At 51.7% G+C, this 13,999-nt stretch overlaps 7 protein-coding genes; 6 read left to right on the top strand and 1 right to left on the bottom strand.

Moving 5' to 3' along the window:
* Positions 1 to 34: 34 nt before the first annotated feature.
* RCC_07500 (uncharacterized protein) lies at positions 35 to 409 on the top strand (the record flags this gene model as incomplete). The annotated part of the gene is made up of 1 exon (XM_023772756.1): positions 35 to 409. One exon carries the CDS (start codon positions 35 to 37, stop codon positions 407 to 409), a length of 375 nt encoding a protein of 124 aa, XP_023628524.1.
* A 150-nt stretch (positions 410 to 559) lies between these two features.
* Positions 560 to 979, top strand: RCC_07499 (uncharacterized protein; the record flags this gene model as incomplete). Its single annotated transcript, XM_023772755.1, has 1 exon — positions 560 to 979. The coding sequence occupies one exon, from the start codon at positions 560 to 562 to the stop codon at positions 977 to 979; it is 420 nt and encodes a 139-aa protein (XP_023628523.1).
* Positions 980 to 1,130: 151 nt separating this feature from the next.
* RCC_07498 (uncharacterized protein) lies at positions 1,131 to 1,559 on the top strand (the record flags this gene model as incomplete). The annotated part of the gene is made up of 1 exon (XM_023772754.1): positions 1,131 to 1,559. The coding sequence occupies one exon, from the start codon at positions 1,131 to 1,133 to the stop codon at positions 1,557 to 1,559; it is 429 nt and encodes a 142-aa protein (XP_023628522.1).
* Positions 1,560 to 4,629: 3,070 nt separating this feature from the next.
* On the top strand, positions 4,630 to 5,394 carry RCC_07497 (uncharacterized protein; the record flags this gene model as incomplete). XM_023772753.1 has 2 exons in its annotated part: positions 4,630 to 4,712; positions 4,767 to 5,394. The coding sequence occupies 2 exons, from the start codon at positions 4,630 to 4,632 to the stop codon at positions 5,392 to 5,394; spliced, it is 711 nt and encodes a 236-aa protein (XP_023628521.1).
* A 1,035-nt stretch (positions 5,395 to 6,429) lies between these two features.
* On the bottom strand, positions 6,430 to 7,722 carry RCC_07496 (uncharacterized protein; the record flags this gene model as incomplete). The annotated part of the gene is made up of 1 exon (XM_023772752.1): positions 6,430 to 7,722. The coding sequence occupies one exon, from the start codon at positions 7,720 to 7,722 to the stop codon at positions 6,430 to 6,432; it is 1,293 nt and encodes a 430-aa protein (XP_023628520.1).
* A 496-nt stretch (positions 7,723 to 8,218) lies between these two features.
* On the top strand, positions 8,219 to 10,081 carry RCC_07495 (related to translation initiation factor 3 (eIF-3) zeta subunit; the record flags this gene model as incomplete). XM_023772751.1 has 2 exons in its annotated part: positions 8,219 to 8,313; positions 8,371 to 10,081. The coding sequence occupies 2 exons, from the start codon at positions 8,219 to 8,221 to the stop codon at positions 10,079 to 10,081; spliced, it is 1,806 nt and encodes a 601-aa protein (XP_023628519.1).
* A 1,202-nt stretch (positions 10,082 to 11,283) lies between these two features.
* RCC_07494 (uncharacterized protein) lies at positions 11,284 to 13,683 on the top strand (the record flags this gene model as incomplete). Its single annotated transcript, XM_023772750.1, has 1 exon — positions 11,284 to 13,683. One exon carries the CDS (start codon positions 11,284 to 11,286, stop codon positions 13,681 to 13,683), a length of 2,400 nt encoding a protein of 799 aa, XP_023628518.1.
* Between the last annotated feature and the right edge of the window lie 316 nt (positions 13,684 to 13,999).

Below are 13,999 nucleotides of genomic sequence, written 5' to 3'. Positions count from 1 at the left end.
AACTCGCATCTACCTCGCATCAATAGCAGCCAACATGGCCTTGGCCCTCAACGCCCGCGATCTGGATCGCAACTCCCCAGCATGGCGATATCTTGCCCCTCACTTTCTCGCTGGTCCCATTCCTCCTGCGATTCAGAAGAAAATCGGTGTAGACGAGTACCTGCAGCATCTCTCAGATATGTGTACAGCTTATCCCGAATGGAAACTTCGAGTTGTGGACCAGGATGTCCAACAAGGGGGTGTCAAAGATTATGCGAGTGTATTTACGAACGTGGAAAACCAGGGAGTTCCACCTGGAGTCGTCTGGCAGAGCTGTGCAATCTCCGAGTTCAAGAATATCGATGGTCAATGGTTGGTCGTTGGGTTTAGAGGATTCTCTGGAGGCCATGGACAAGGCACCATGTTCTGAGATGCAGGTGGGGGTTTGGGAATAATGATGTCAGAGCTGAAAGAGCTGCACATCTTCCTACTTACAGTACATATAAGACGGCGGGATGATTCACTCTTGGAATCTAGCTCCGTATAGCGAAGAAGGACCACACCTCCACGACTCCATGACATGTCTCTCGACGACTCTACAAGACCGCGCCTCCAGTCCTTGGCAGACGGTTTCATGCAAGCGATCAATCAACAGGACTTCGACCGCTCCTCTCCAGCCTGGCAGTTTCTCGCACCGCAATTTCAAGGAGGACCCTTCCCTCCGGTCATCAAGACCAAAATCGGAGTGGAAGAGTGGCTCGAATACCTCTCCGACGTACGCTCCTCCAATCCGGAATGGGAAATCCATATCTTAGATTCAGACGCTATACCAGGCCCGTCCAAGAATTTCGCATCGCTGTATATCAATGTGGAAGTTCATGGTCTCCCCGTCGGCGTAACGTGGCAAAGTGTAGGAGTTTACGACTTTCAGTGTTTTGATGGCGAGTGGCTTGCGATTTCTTATCGAGGATTCTCTGGTGGTCAGGTCGGGACCTTTTGATTGCTGCTTGGTGACGAATGATGTCACTCTCCTTACAGGGATCCGAAAACGGCTCATTTCGACAATTACAAATTACCTGGTACATACTTATGTGACGACATGGAAATGCTGCCGATTTCAACAGGCGTCCCGTTGACACAAACATGCGAAGATGCCCCTCGATTCGGAATCGCAGAAACGTCTCCGGAATATAACCGCTGGCATTGTAGAAGCCACCAACAACCGCAACTTCGATCTCAACTCTACGCCTTGGAAAACATGCTTCGCACCGCAATTCCTGGCCGGACCTTTCCCACCTACCATGCCCCAGAAACTGACCCTCGAGAAATGGCTGGATCACCTCGCTTGGGAAGCCAGTCAGGCTCCGGAATGGAAGATTGAGATTTTGGATTCCGATCCTGTGCCTGGTCAGACGAAGAATTCCGCTTCGTTGTACTTTAACTTTGGGGCCACTGGAAGAGTTCCTGATGGGATTCAATGGAGGAGCGTGGGCGTCTTTGATTTTCAATGCTTTTCGGGGGAATGGCTTGCGATAGCTTATCGCGGATTCGATGGGCATGGAGGAGTTGAGATGTTCTGAGGCAGGTCTGGAAGTCTCTCGCACGATGCCCGGGACATGAGTATGGCTTGCTCATGATCGTTGTTCTTGATGAGGGATTGACTCGTTCGAAGTCAGTGATGTCCAACCACATCGGACAGGCTCTGCAGTTAACGATGTGCCGTTGCAGACTGGATTACGTTAACAATCCATGGTGGTACCCGTCGCAGTTTCAATTCCCAAGCTCCTTGGATAGAACTATCCCATGGCCGGCCTCTCTGCCCTTCAAAGACGTAACCATTCCCAAGGTTCAAGCTCAGTGCCTGGATTGCTACTCTGGCGGCTGGAAGAAGACTGCCTACTTTCGCAGCGTTTCTGTGTCGTATCGCGTTACAACCGGACACCGGGATGATCGGGCTAAATGCTCTTGCCAGCTTGAGATGTGCGTTCACCGTATGGCAGGGTGGCGTAAGGGTGAAAGGGGATGTAATGATGCATTCTGATTTGGCCGTTGTCAATCCACTATTTACCTCTCTTTCTTCAATATGGGCATGCCAACAACGATCCCACGAGCTTTCAGCTTTGGGAAAGGTTTAAGACATGCGTATATGGTGCTTGACGAGGTGATATTGACTGCGTGAGCCTTGGAAATGGGGGTAAAAGAAGCGATCGTTCGCCCAGGCGGCGCAAAGGGACGCGCACGGGCAGGTCCAACATCCAGGAGTATGTTTAGAGCAGCTTGAGAATCATTCGCTGGGTATCAAAGGACGCGAGGCCCGGTGGACACCGGAGTGTTATACAAAGCTGGCTTCAGGTTATTGAGACAAACAAGAAAAGGAAGTCGTGAGTCTATAGCAGGATACTTAGCTTCCCGCTTGTTAGCGATGATGCTCCTGAACAAAAAGCTAGCGAGTCCTACAGCTCGCGAGGCAGGTTAAGATACAGTCATGGCAAAAAGCAWAAGAATGTTGCGTGTGCGCCCGCCGAGACTATTAGTCGCGTTAGTGGTTGCACATCGAGAACATCTTGTCGATGGTATTTACCTCGAACTCGGTCCTCGAGCAATCTCACGAAGGTGGGAAGCTCGAATTCTACCCTTGAACTACGAGCGCTGCGTAGATTGTGTCACATGTTGAAAATAAACAATATATAGCACAGTTACATAGCAGGCGTTATTAATGAGCATAGGGAAGCAACCCCACATCTCTTGCATCATGACCTAACATCACCTATCCACACATGCCATACTACAAGGTTCAGAGCTCATGAAACACCGGACTGCCTACTCAAATGAAAGGGAGCCACCTATGCAGACGGATGGCTTTAACATGGTCTGCTCGGGAAGCTCTGCCAGTATCCTCGGAAATGTCAACGCACGCTGTGGACGACTTTAGTCCATGATCTCGAAGTCCCTTTGGCCTTACATGACCGGCATCTGGTTCCTCCCTCATAGCGGCGAGCAGCTTCAAGAAATGACATCCCCGCCGATAAAGCACACTGTCCGCTAGACGTCGGCCTCTCACACGAATCAATACATCGGCTCGCTATAGCCATACTGTGACGCGCCTCTCACCTCGATATCATCTGCCAGAGAAGGAGCGGGATGCAATGCTGCTATATTTGGTTGGTAACAGAACCCTCTGAGTCTACCTACGATCAACGACATTCGGAGGCACATGAGGAAAACATGAGCAATCAGTAAGGCTTTTCGGGATTGCCAGGATATCACTCTCTTTCATTCGATCATACCAGCCTTGTTGGCGCTAGACTCCGAGATATCAATGCCTGTGAGGAGCCATCTCGAAATGAAGGTCCGGTCTTGATTGCGGCGGCACCGTGAAAGAACTTGAAGCGCCACGTGAGACTCGCGACTCTTCACTCCCATGGTCCCCATCCGCTTGACTCTCCCGCCAAATGTTCGCCCGTCCATCCCCACCCTTTCGTCGATACATCTCAGTACTATTCTATACTTTCTATCTTCCAAAAGACACCCACTCTGGCAAACTCGAGGCCGACAATGTCGCCACCAGCAAAGCGTCGCAAGCTCGACGTGTCTGAGGAGTTCGAAGTTGTGGTCGGACCAACCGTATGTCGAAATTGCAAGATTCGGTGATAAAATGTTGATGTTCCGCAGACGCGCAGATATCTTTTACGGTGGAAAGGAAGTTCCTGACCAAGTCATCCGAGTTCTTCCGCAAAGCTTGTATGGGCAGTGGAAAGAGAATACGACCAAGACAATCAAACTCCCGGAGTCGCCACCCGGCATCTTTTCGATCTACCTGCAGTGGCTGCACACCGGTTTACTCGTCGTCACGGGAGAACTTGCTCCGCTCAAGTGCAACCGTCCCGGACGCCGCAGCTTCGATTGCCGACATTATTGAATTGGCATAGCTGTATTCGTCTTCGCAGAATTTATCAACGATACCCACCTCCAGAACACCGCCATGGATTTCCTAGTCTCTATCCGGTCCAAGTGCCTTTTCGCGCCCGGTGTCGTTGAGGCCCAGCGTGTCGTCGTAGGAACTACGTCAGGCAGTCCACTCCGCCGCTTCCTCGTGGACTCTCTGACCTATAATGCGAGTTCGGCCTGGTTCATGAAGTCTGGTGGCAAACTGCCCATGGAGATCATACCCGAAGTACTTGCCGGCTTCGCGACTGCACGTGATACTAGAGAGCCACCGGTACATCCCTCTGAGGCTTCAAAGTGCCATTACCATGTACACAGCGACAAATTTCCGAGGAGCAAGTAGCCACCAACTCGACTCTCACGAAAAATCATTGCAAAAGGTCTTTATCCTTGCGAGGYTATGAAAGCAGACAAGGGAAATGCAGGCTTCTGATGCGCGGTTATGGGTTGGAGGGAGCGTTGTATTGCGGATGCATTGCTTAGGATACGATAGCCGATAACCTCATGCGGCTTCCTCGACTCTTGCGTTTTAGGTGCGCCCAAAGATTTACGGTTCAACTATCTTACCTCACTCACATTCACTCTCATTTCGATTCCTTGGTCGATCACATGCGGCGCTGGCCATCATTCAAACCTTAACATCAGAGCTTCCACCTTTCTGAGATCAACGACTTGTTTCTCTTCTTCTGCTGCATCGACTTCAACATGAACACGAACCGACTTTTGGCATCCAAGCACAGCATGTCTGACGATGATACCGCGCCCACACCCGCGGCGAAGCGTCTGAGGTGAATCGGCTCACAGAACTCATGGTCCACGAGGAAGACGCTGACAAACTACAGGCCGGACTACACAGCCTACATCACCGTGCTTGTAGGTCCCGAAAAAAAAGCCTACATCGTTCACGAGAACACCATCGTTCATCATTCGGCCTTCTTTCGCGCAGCCTGCTTAGGAAGATTCAAGGAATCCAAGGAGCGACTCGTCCGCCTACCCGAAGCGAGTTGCGATATCTTCGAAATCCTGATTCACTGGACGTACACCAAAGAGATTCTTATTCAAGGCATCGGTTTCGCGGCCGACCGTCAAGGAATCAGACGATATAGACGCTTGGCCGCGACCTGGGTGCTTGCAGACCAACTCGAAGTTCGCGAGTTACGCAATGCAACGATCGACAGCATCCTTAAGCTTCAGAAAGAAATCAAGGTCAAACCCTCGTTCGGCGCAATGACTATCGCGTACCAGCAGACTACAGAGCATTCGACTTTGAGGGCGCTGATTCGGGACTCTTACACCCGCGGGTTCCCTTCCAAATGGCTCAAAACGATATCCCGCGAGAAGTTCCCTCTTGAGTTTCTGTTTGATTGTGCAGTTTCTGCGGGCACAGGCTTCACAAAGCCGCCCAGCCCTGGCATTTCGAGTAAATGCAGATATCACGAGCATGAGGAAGGCGAGCCGAAGTGCAACTGAAGCCAATGCCAACAAGACGTCTTGAGACCGCGTCACACATCGGATCCSAACAGCAAGCACGCCAATGACACCACGTCGAGGAGACAACTCTGATGGTTTTCGTTATGGCTGTGGTTTGGGACAGACCGCATCTGAATTTGCGAAGGTTTGGTCCCAATATGCACATGGACGTGTTCCTCACTACTTCACATCAGTCGTGTGGCTCCTCCAGCAGTATGAGAATTGCAACCAACGATGGGCTGTTAGCTACTCCTCATTCTACTTTATCCGATGCTCTATCATGCCACCCGGCCCTTCTCGGTCTTCATTCTCAACGATATGATAGAGGACAGACTTCCAAGCATCTATCTGCTGAAATGTATGAGCCCGAAGGCCACCGTAATTCTTCTCCTTCCTGGCTTGCAGATCATTTTTGTGTCAGAAAGGTAAAAGTGCTTGCAAGGAAGTGGAAAACACCCGGTGTGTTATTCTCAAGTTATAGGCTGGTCTTTCTAAACGTTTGAAGGAATGATGCCTCCTCTTAAGTCTCCGTAGAGCGAGATCTGGGTGGAAGATGCGCTGTTTGCCTGTGCTGCACCATTATTCCGTACTGAACGGCCTGCACATGAAACTTGAGGTTTGCTTGGAACAGACAAGATTTTAATGCAAGCAAAGTGAGTTTCGTCTGCGAAAGAGCAATCTTGTAAAGCCAGGTGAAGTCGTGGTATATGCTGCCTGAGGTGCGTTATGCTTATGAATTTACACCTTTGCGCGATACTCCAGGGGTAGAGCATGTCTCAGTAGCTGCGACATCATTCCGTACTCCAGGCGCGTAGTACGTTCCCCTCACAATTACTGGCAGACTCGAGGATTGARAGCTGCTCTTTCGTCGATGAAAGCCATTTCAGATTGACGAAGCGAATCATAAGTCAAAGCTCGCAGAGTAAGTGCAATACCACGATGATGATGTACAATAGAGACCGGACTTGGTTTGATATCAGATAACATCAGTCACTTTGCCTCTTACCTCCCAGCACCTTGTCGTAACATCCAGCTTCAAACAGGAGACTTTGAGACTTTGGCACGCTCTCGCTCCAACGCTTTGATCATTTCCCAATTTCCTTTCACCCACTCGCCGACACCCTCTTCATCTCGCAGCTTCGTCGTGTCTTCTTTACCCAAGAACTTGTACAGCTCCGATTGCTCGTCTTCGTTTGGACTGTTGAGAATGTAGGGGATCTCGCCCTGAAATCCGACCCACCGACGAAAGCTCCTCACAACTTCGGCCAATTTCTTTTCTTTCAATCCGCTGTGTTGTGATATGATCGGCTTTAGGAGATTTTCGACGCTCTGAGACTTGATCTTATAAACGAGTGCAGTGCTCATCCGCTCATACTCCGTCCTTTTGTCAAAGAAGGCCACCGCTTCGAGCGCGAGATCTTGACGCTGGCTACTGTAGCGGGAGCTTGCAGGTATGAGCTGTGGATCGGCTGTATGATTGACGCTAGTCTCCAGGTAGGCAGGTAGCCAGTCGTTGAAGAACGTGCTGTACACTGGCCGTTTGCGTTCTTTCTGTCGCCCGTTTGCGTCGTCTCGTTTAACTTTGATGCTGTCTTTCGACAGAAGTCTACACTGGCATAACCATCGGTAGAGATCGTCGGCGGTATCGAAGCCTTGCTGATAGGTGTCGTATGATAATCCGAGGAAATCCAACAGTTTCTGCGGGTCCTTGGAAAGAAAAAGCTTGCCACATGTGTCTGGGATATTCACGAATGTCATGTCCTTGGCAGCTTCCAGTTCTGCAAGCCGAAGCATGAGACCGCGATCGCATATAGTGAAGCCGAGATTGTGAACCATGTGGCCAAGCATGCCAGACATATCTCCAAACGAAGAATAGAAGCTATGCCACTCGAAAAGCTCCTTCGGCACAACTCCAAGATCGATCTGAGCATACTCCTCTTTCGTGACTTCCATCGATAGGCCAGTCAAGTTGTGCTTGAGTTTGTAAATCGTGAAGCCGGCACTCGCAGATCCATCCATGGGCACTGCAACACTACAGCTTTGCACCTTGTCGCTGCTGTGGATGATGAGGCCAGCAGCGCCGATTTGACCAGCAAGAATCTGCCAGTCTACTGGCTCGTGTGCAGATTCGATAACGAAGTCTAGGTCGCCATAGTCTCTCTTCTCCGGTGCTTCTTTGAGTATATTGACTTGACGTCCAGGAAGATGTCGGCGGAGCTTGAGCTCGTATAGTTGTTTGAGCTGATCATACTTCTTCGGGGTCACACGCGGTGTATATAGCGTTGGAGTATTGCCGGACACAGCATGTGCGAAAGCATTACCGCCCATGATGAACCGTGTGTTAATGTGGACAAGAATGCAATGTCTTCTTCCTCGCAAGTGTTTTCAAGTAAGGTGTTTGTTTGTGTTTGCGAGTCTCGCTGGAAGTTCTTGAACTAAAAAGCGCGAGGGWATGCTGTCACTTACTGGTACTTACCGTCTACCTTGCTGCGGTGAGGAGTTACAGTGAGTCACATGCTTAGCATGTGCAGTCATCAAGCAAGGGCAGCGTTTGCTTCTGACATCGTGAGTTGATAGCATACGAAGTCAAGGATGTTCAGAATCCATGGACCGCAAGGTCATGCAGATATTCGGCTGCCCGCAGATGAGAGGAGGAGGTGTAGTGGGTGCAGCGTGCAAGGAAGAAGACGATAGCAAGAACCTTATTTTCAGCCGAGCACGAGCCGCAAAAAAGTTGCCATTCGCAATCGTCAATTGCCCATTGCACATGCAGACAACATCCAAGCCAGTTCCCTTCCTCCCACCCTCTCTGTAGCCCTCGAGGATGGCGACGCTACACTCGGCCATTCGGCCAAACACATATCTGCTCCTGCGCCTCCCCACGGAAATGCTCAAACTTGTGGAGATTAAGCTGAACACGTAGGTAGCTAGCGACCATTCGACGATTCCTGCGTCCAATACTGAGAAATGGCACAGGATCATCGACGTCGGCAAGCTTGGCTCCTTTCCCTCAAATCTGCTCATCGGTCGTCCATACCACCATACCTACGAACTGCTCGAGAAGCGCGATGGTGAAGGCCATATGCGCCTGCGAATCGTTCCTCCCGCAGAGTTGAACGCGAAAGCTATCTCGGAGGAGGCAACACCGGCGGAGTCACGAGAGGATCTAGAGATTCCTGATGATAGTGGAGGAGCGAAGGATGGCTACGAATATGATTTACATATCAAGAAGAACAACCGCCTCACTGTCGACGATGCTACCCGGCAAACTCTTTCTCATGCTGAGATCGAGGAGTTGAAGAAGAGTGCCGGCGGGAAGGAGGTCATTGAGAGGATCTTGGCAAACCATACTGGTCTGGAGGAGAAAACTGACTTTTCGAAAGAAAAGTACATGCTGCGGAAGAGCAAGAAATACCTGAAGAGGTTCACCGTTCTACCGATGGATCTGGGAAACCTAATCGACTATGTCCTGATCAAGGAGCCGCCTCGAATAATGGAGCTGAGAGAAGAGGGCTTGGGACTGATTGGTGCGTGGAGTCATGCTCACTTTACTGGAGTTGATGGATTGGACACGGCAATGGAGGATGGTGGCGGCCAGAAGACGGGATACGGGAGGTGGCTAGTGGTCGATGACACGGGTGGGTTGGTGGTTGCAGCATTGGCCGAGAGAATGAACCTGCTGCATGCACCCATGCAGCTCGAAGAAGATGAACAGCAAGCCGGATTGGACGCTATCTCAAATGACAACGAGGACCCTGCGCAAGGCGGTGTTTCGCTCAGCCAACAATCGAACGGCGCGATTCCTGCGAAGGAACAGAAACCCAACGGTCATGCCACGAAGCCTTCCCAGCCGGGCATCTCACATCGCGACTTTCCCACTCCTGCGTCGTCAAATTCAATAACCCTTTTGCATGCCGCCGTGCAGCCAAACGTCTCCCTCCTGAAGCATTTTGGCTACGACACTAGTAACGCRTTCCCTCCCGCATCAGCTGAAGACGAGCATCCTCTCCATACGCATCTAAAGCCACTTTCTTGGCTCCAGCTGCTCCACCCAGAAGAGGATCCCACATACATCGAACCGGAAAGTGCTAGCGATGAGATTTTAGCAAGCTGGAAGAGTGGGAAGCGCGGCAATTACTACAAGAAGCGACGTCGGTGGGCAAGATGCAAAGCGATTGTCGACGATGCACGACAAGGCTCTTTCGAGGGCTTGGTAGTGGCGTCGTATATGGACCCGTTGACTATCGTACAAAACACCGTCTCGTTGATCCGAGGTGGAGGCCATGTAGTCATCTACAGTCCGACCATTGAGCCTCTGGTCAAATTGGTGGACCTTTACTCGAAAGATCGAAGAGCGGCGTATATTGCACATCTAGCGGCAGGCGAGACTCCCACCGAAGAGGATTTCCCAGTCGATCCGCGGTTATTGCTTGGTCCCTCAATACAGACCAGCAGGGTGAGGGAATGGCAAGTTCTGCCTGGACGGACACATCCTCTGATGACGAGTCGGGGCGGAGCGGAAGGGTTTGTCTTTACTGCGAGAAAGGTTGTGCCGCTTGAGGGCGGAGTAGAAGCACGAGGAAACCATTCTGGCAGTGGGAAGCGACGTAGAGTCGAAGTTGAGACTCCTGCTGTGATGGAGACTGAGCCGGTTGCGGACGCCGTGAGCGATGCGATCGATCCATGAGCTTGGAGACCTCCGCCTGGAATGACTGTTATTCGAAGGGATTTTACCTCGTGTCTACCACGGTCTCATCGGCCATTCAATTTGCTGCGTGCTCTTTTACGACAACTCTGGCCACCTCTGGCCTGTGTCAATCGCCTACCAGAGCAAATTTACCTGCTGGAGAGCGATTGCTGGATGTCTGTTTGTCTAGGTTCAGAGTATTGACGGCTGCGGTCTGCTTGGGCTCATATCACGGCCAGAGCTGGTATGGACGAGGCCGATATGTCAGTTTGGGTAGGTAGGTAACAATGGCAGTACACGGCCAAGTGTTGTCGTCACCGGCACCGAGCATTCCTTGTCCTCCTTGTCTCAAATGTCATCGACGCTCACTCGATACACTTCTCTACGTAAAAAGAAAGCCTTCTACCACTCCCGGAAAGCTCTGTGGTCTGGYTGTATCTCAGCCTGAACCAAGGGTGGTCTTGAGTGTGATACGACTTTTGATGCRACCGGAGTACTATAGATGGACACGGGAGCGAGGTTCGCATTCTTCGCATATGAAGAGGCTTGAGAATGCGGTGGTCTCCGTGCTGCCACTCACGACAAACTATGCGCAGGGCGCATATGCTATACTGACGGCTGTCCGCCTGTGTTGATCTAGATTTTCGGGACACCAGAGCGAGGAAAGGTACGCACGTGAAGCGCGACGAGAGACCCATATCCATCAATTATAAAGTTCATGTGCCGTCGCAGATATGAGGATTCTTCGCGCATACTCCGAATCAACTCCAAAGACGTTACACGGGCCAATGCGTGGTAGATGCACATGAGCGGTCGAGAAGGCTGTTGGAGTGAGGTGGAAGGTGAGTTTTGTTAGAACGTGGGCGTGACTGCTTCATGTGCTCATTGAACCACTCAAACCTGCCGAAGGTGCCGCACCTCCAGCTCAATACTCAATACCGACAGAACCTCTAAACAGCATCATGTTCAGATCATCAGAACACATCCGACCACAAACCACAATTCGACGGCAGTCGGCCCGCAATGCCAGGAGTTGAAAAGACAAAGAGGATTTCAGAAAGGTGTCGGCTGCAAGCGGAACGCGCAGTGAATGAACAATGAACTCACCTGAACAACAGCTTTCAGCTTCCCACTTGCACATTCGCCGGCAAACAAAAGCAGATTACCATTGCACGAGACGGACGTCTGGAATCACAGCACTGATGGAGGACCTCGTCTCACCCATGCCAGCGACCGAGCCGCAGCCAAAGCTCATCGTCACGCTGAAGCTACCCGTAGTACACGCGCAGGAACCCGTCCAGACGCAGATCTCATCTCGACAGACCCAGACTCCCAGATACCCTGAGCAAGGCGTGCCTGATTTCGATGTGCTGGATACATCACCGACGAAGCCTGGTCATGTAGGGGTGGACTCGCCGCAATCATTGCTTGTATCTTTTCCACTGTCGCCTGCAGCTCGGGAACTCCAGAATGCCCTTCACAAGCCACCTCGTCCAGAAGTCGCTTCAGCGATTGAGGTCGGTGCGTGTGCCATGGCACGCTCGGATGATGCGAGGACTACGGCTGGCGCTCCCTCCCAAGACCTTGGACTAGAACCGGAACGATATTGCGACAGCCATACGACAAGTGACCAAGAACTGGGAAAACAGGACAAAGACCAGATGACGAGCGACCAGAGCGTTGCTAAGGAGCCAGATGCGGAGTGCATCAGAGTATCGAAGCCTCGACCAGCCGATGAAGATGCACTGCAGCCCGATACGGAGGCAGAACCTCTTCAGCAGCGTCATCACACGCGGGTCTCGATCTCGATTAGCGATTTACTTCGTCCGGCCTCTGAAGAACCACCCGCACAAGACATGGCAAGCCAACCTATTGCTAAAGACGCAGATGTATATCCAGCAGCACAGGCAACGAATATCCTATTGATACCACAAAGTCCGACATCTTCAAGTGAGGCGGGCACAAGACATGTGTCTACAATACCAACTGCAGATGTGGTGCCACTTTCAGATGCCCTTATRCAGAAACCCGGCCCAGAGATGGATACCCCAGTCGCTGCAGCCGCACCTGCGCCCGCACCTCAAACTCCTCAAACGGCCAAAGTCACTCTCAGGTTGAGTCCAACTGGCATGGCAAAGGTTTCACAATTGACCAAATTACACTCATCATCCAAAGATTGTGGACGAGACCGCAACCCAAGAAGGCAAGCGACCAGGGCGTATGGCGTGGTCAAGACTCCAGAACGTTCCACACCCAAAGCAAAAGCACGAAAACCACGTGTTGTATCGGAAGAAGCTGCGGTCAAAGCGAATCCAAGGAAGCGCGGCGCGCAAGGTAATGCTGTTCCTGTCACGGCAAAGCGCCCCAAGCTGGACAGCGCGGCTGCAACCACACGTTCTTCTCGCGCTTCCAGTGAGGAGGCGCCAGCTGCCCGGCCCGAGAAGCTTATCGAAGGTCCATCATTTGAGCTGGACCCACTGACTAGAGAGCCACGTCCAATCCGAGATGCTAAAGGTGACAGCATGTACGTCCGCCAGATGATCAAGGTCCTGGAAGTGCAGAGCAAGTCGAGGACCAACGACACCGAGAAGGGGCAGTCCGTGACGATGAAAGCACTTCTGGAGAGGGCCACGTATGCGCGAGAAGATGACGCTCTTTTCCTGACCGCGTCGGAGGCGTCTAAGCATTTGTCACCTGGCAGATTTTGGAACAATGTCATGATTACAGCAGAACAGCAGCCATTGCCCCTGCAGACTGTAAATCAATTCCTCGACGAATTCTACGAWGAGGACGTCCAGGTCTGGATTCAGGACTCCTCGGCTAAGACGAGTAAACAGGCGCCTTCCATCCGACAAGTCTCTATCAAGGCTGTCAAGGAGCGCTTGACGTCGGGCCAGACGAGACACCTCAAGCCGTGGAACCTTCTCGAACTCGCGACACACCATGAAGATGGTCTCCGGCCAAGATTCCTTAACAACGAAGACTGCAGACTTCTGACCAAGCTCAAAATTCCCGCGGCCGCTGACCACACACGACGGAAGACGTATCCCGTTGGCTTCAAGGAAGTCGAGAAGTGGGCTCTGCTCGCCCAGGCTGGCGCCTTGACATTACCACATCAGGATAGCCATGGGTACAGCACGTACATTACGTTGAATGTGGGGCTGGTAGGCTTCGGCTGGCTCTCTTCGCCAACACCCGAAGTGCGCGCAGAATGGAACAAGAAGACCCAGAGTTTCATCGAAGGAACATGGAGATATGTTGTACTCAAGCCTGGGCAGACTGTGTATTTCCCCGCGGGCACCGTGCACTTCGTCTTTCGCCTACCGTCGGCAGGAAACACACTTGCTTTCGGTGGACACGTGCTGCGATGTTCCAACATCGTTCACTGGGTTAAATGTCTGTTGGAGGAGGTACAGTCGGCCAGTGTCACGAATGAAGACTTGACAGATTCCGCAACGGGGTATCTGGAGCGCGTGGAGAAGTTCGTGACCGAGGCAAGGAAGAGGGGTGATGTCGAGCGTTGGGGTGGTGAGGAGAGCATCACGGAATTCCTGAAGCTCAAGGCGAAATTCATGGGGTGGAAGAAGCAGGTCAGCAGATGATGTGACTCTGGTGAAGGCTGGACGACGCAAGCGTGAGGTGCTCGAGCTCGCAGCGGATGCACGGACCTCATGTGCCGGAATCACATGTGACAATCACAAGGAGATTTTTTAGAAGTGGAAGAGTTGACCTCACCCATCTCAGTATTGGAGAATGCAAGGAGAAATGCATGCAGTCATTATATCTGTGTCACTTCCAAATCTGCAGGTAAACCTTTGAATTCCATCATCCATAGCTTCGACGGTTCATGAGCCCGCATACCGCGCAGCTGGAAATGGACACTGTCACATTCCGCAGCTTTTCGAGCTTGAGAAAATT

The sequence above is a fragment of the Ramularia collo-cygni genome, assembly GCF_900074925.1.
Source record: "Ramularia collo-cygni strain URUG2 genome assembly, contig: RCC_scaffold11, whole genome shotgun sequence".
Lineage (NCBI taxonomy): Eukaryota > Fungi > Ascomycota > Dothideomycetes > Mycosphaerellales > Mycosphaerellaceae > Ramularia > Ramularia collo-cygni.
The sequence above is the reverse complement of the archived record's forward strand: the minus strand, read 5'-3'. Positions and strand labels throughout refer to the sequence as shown.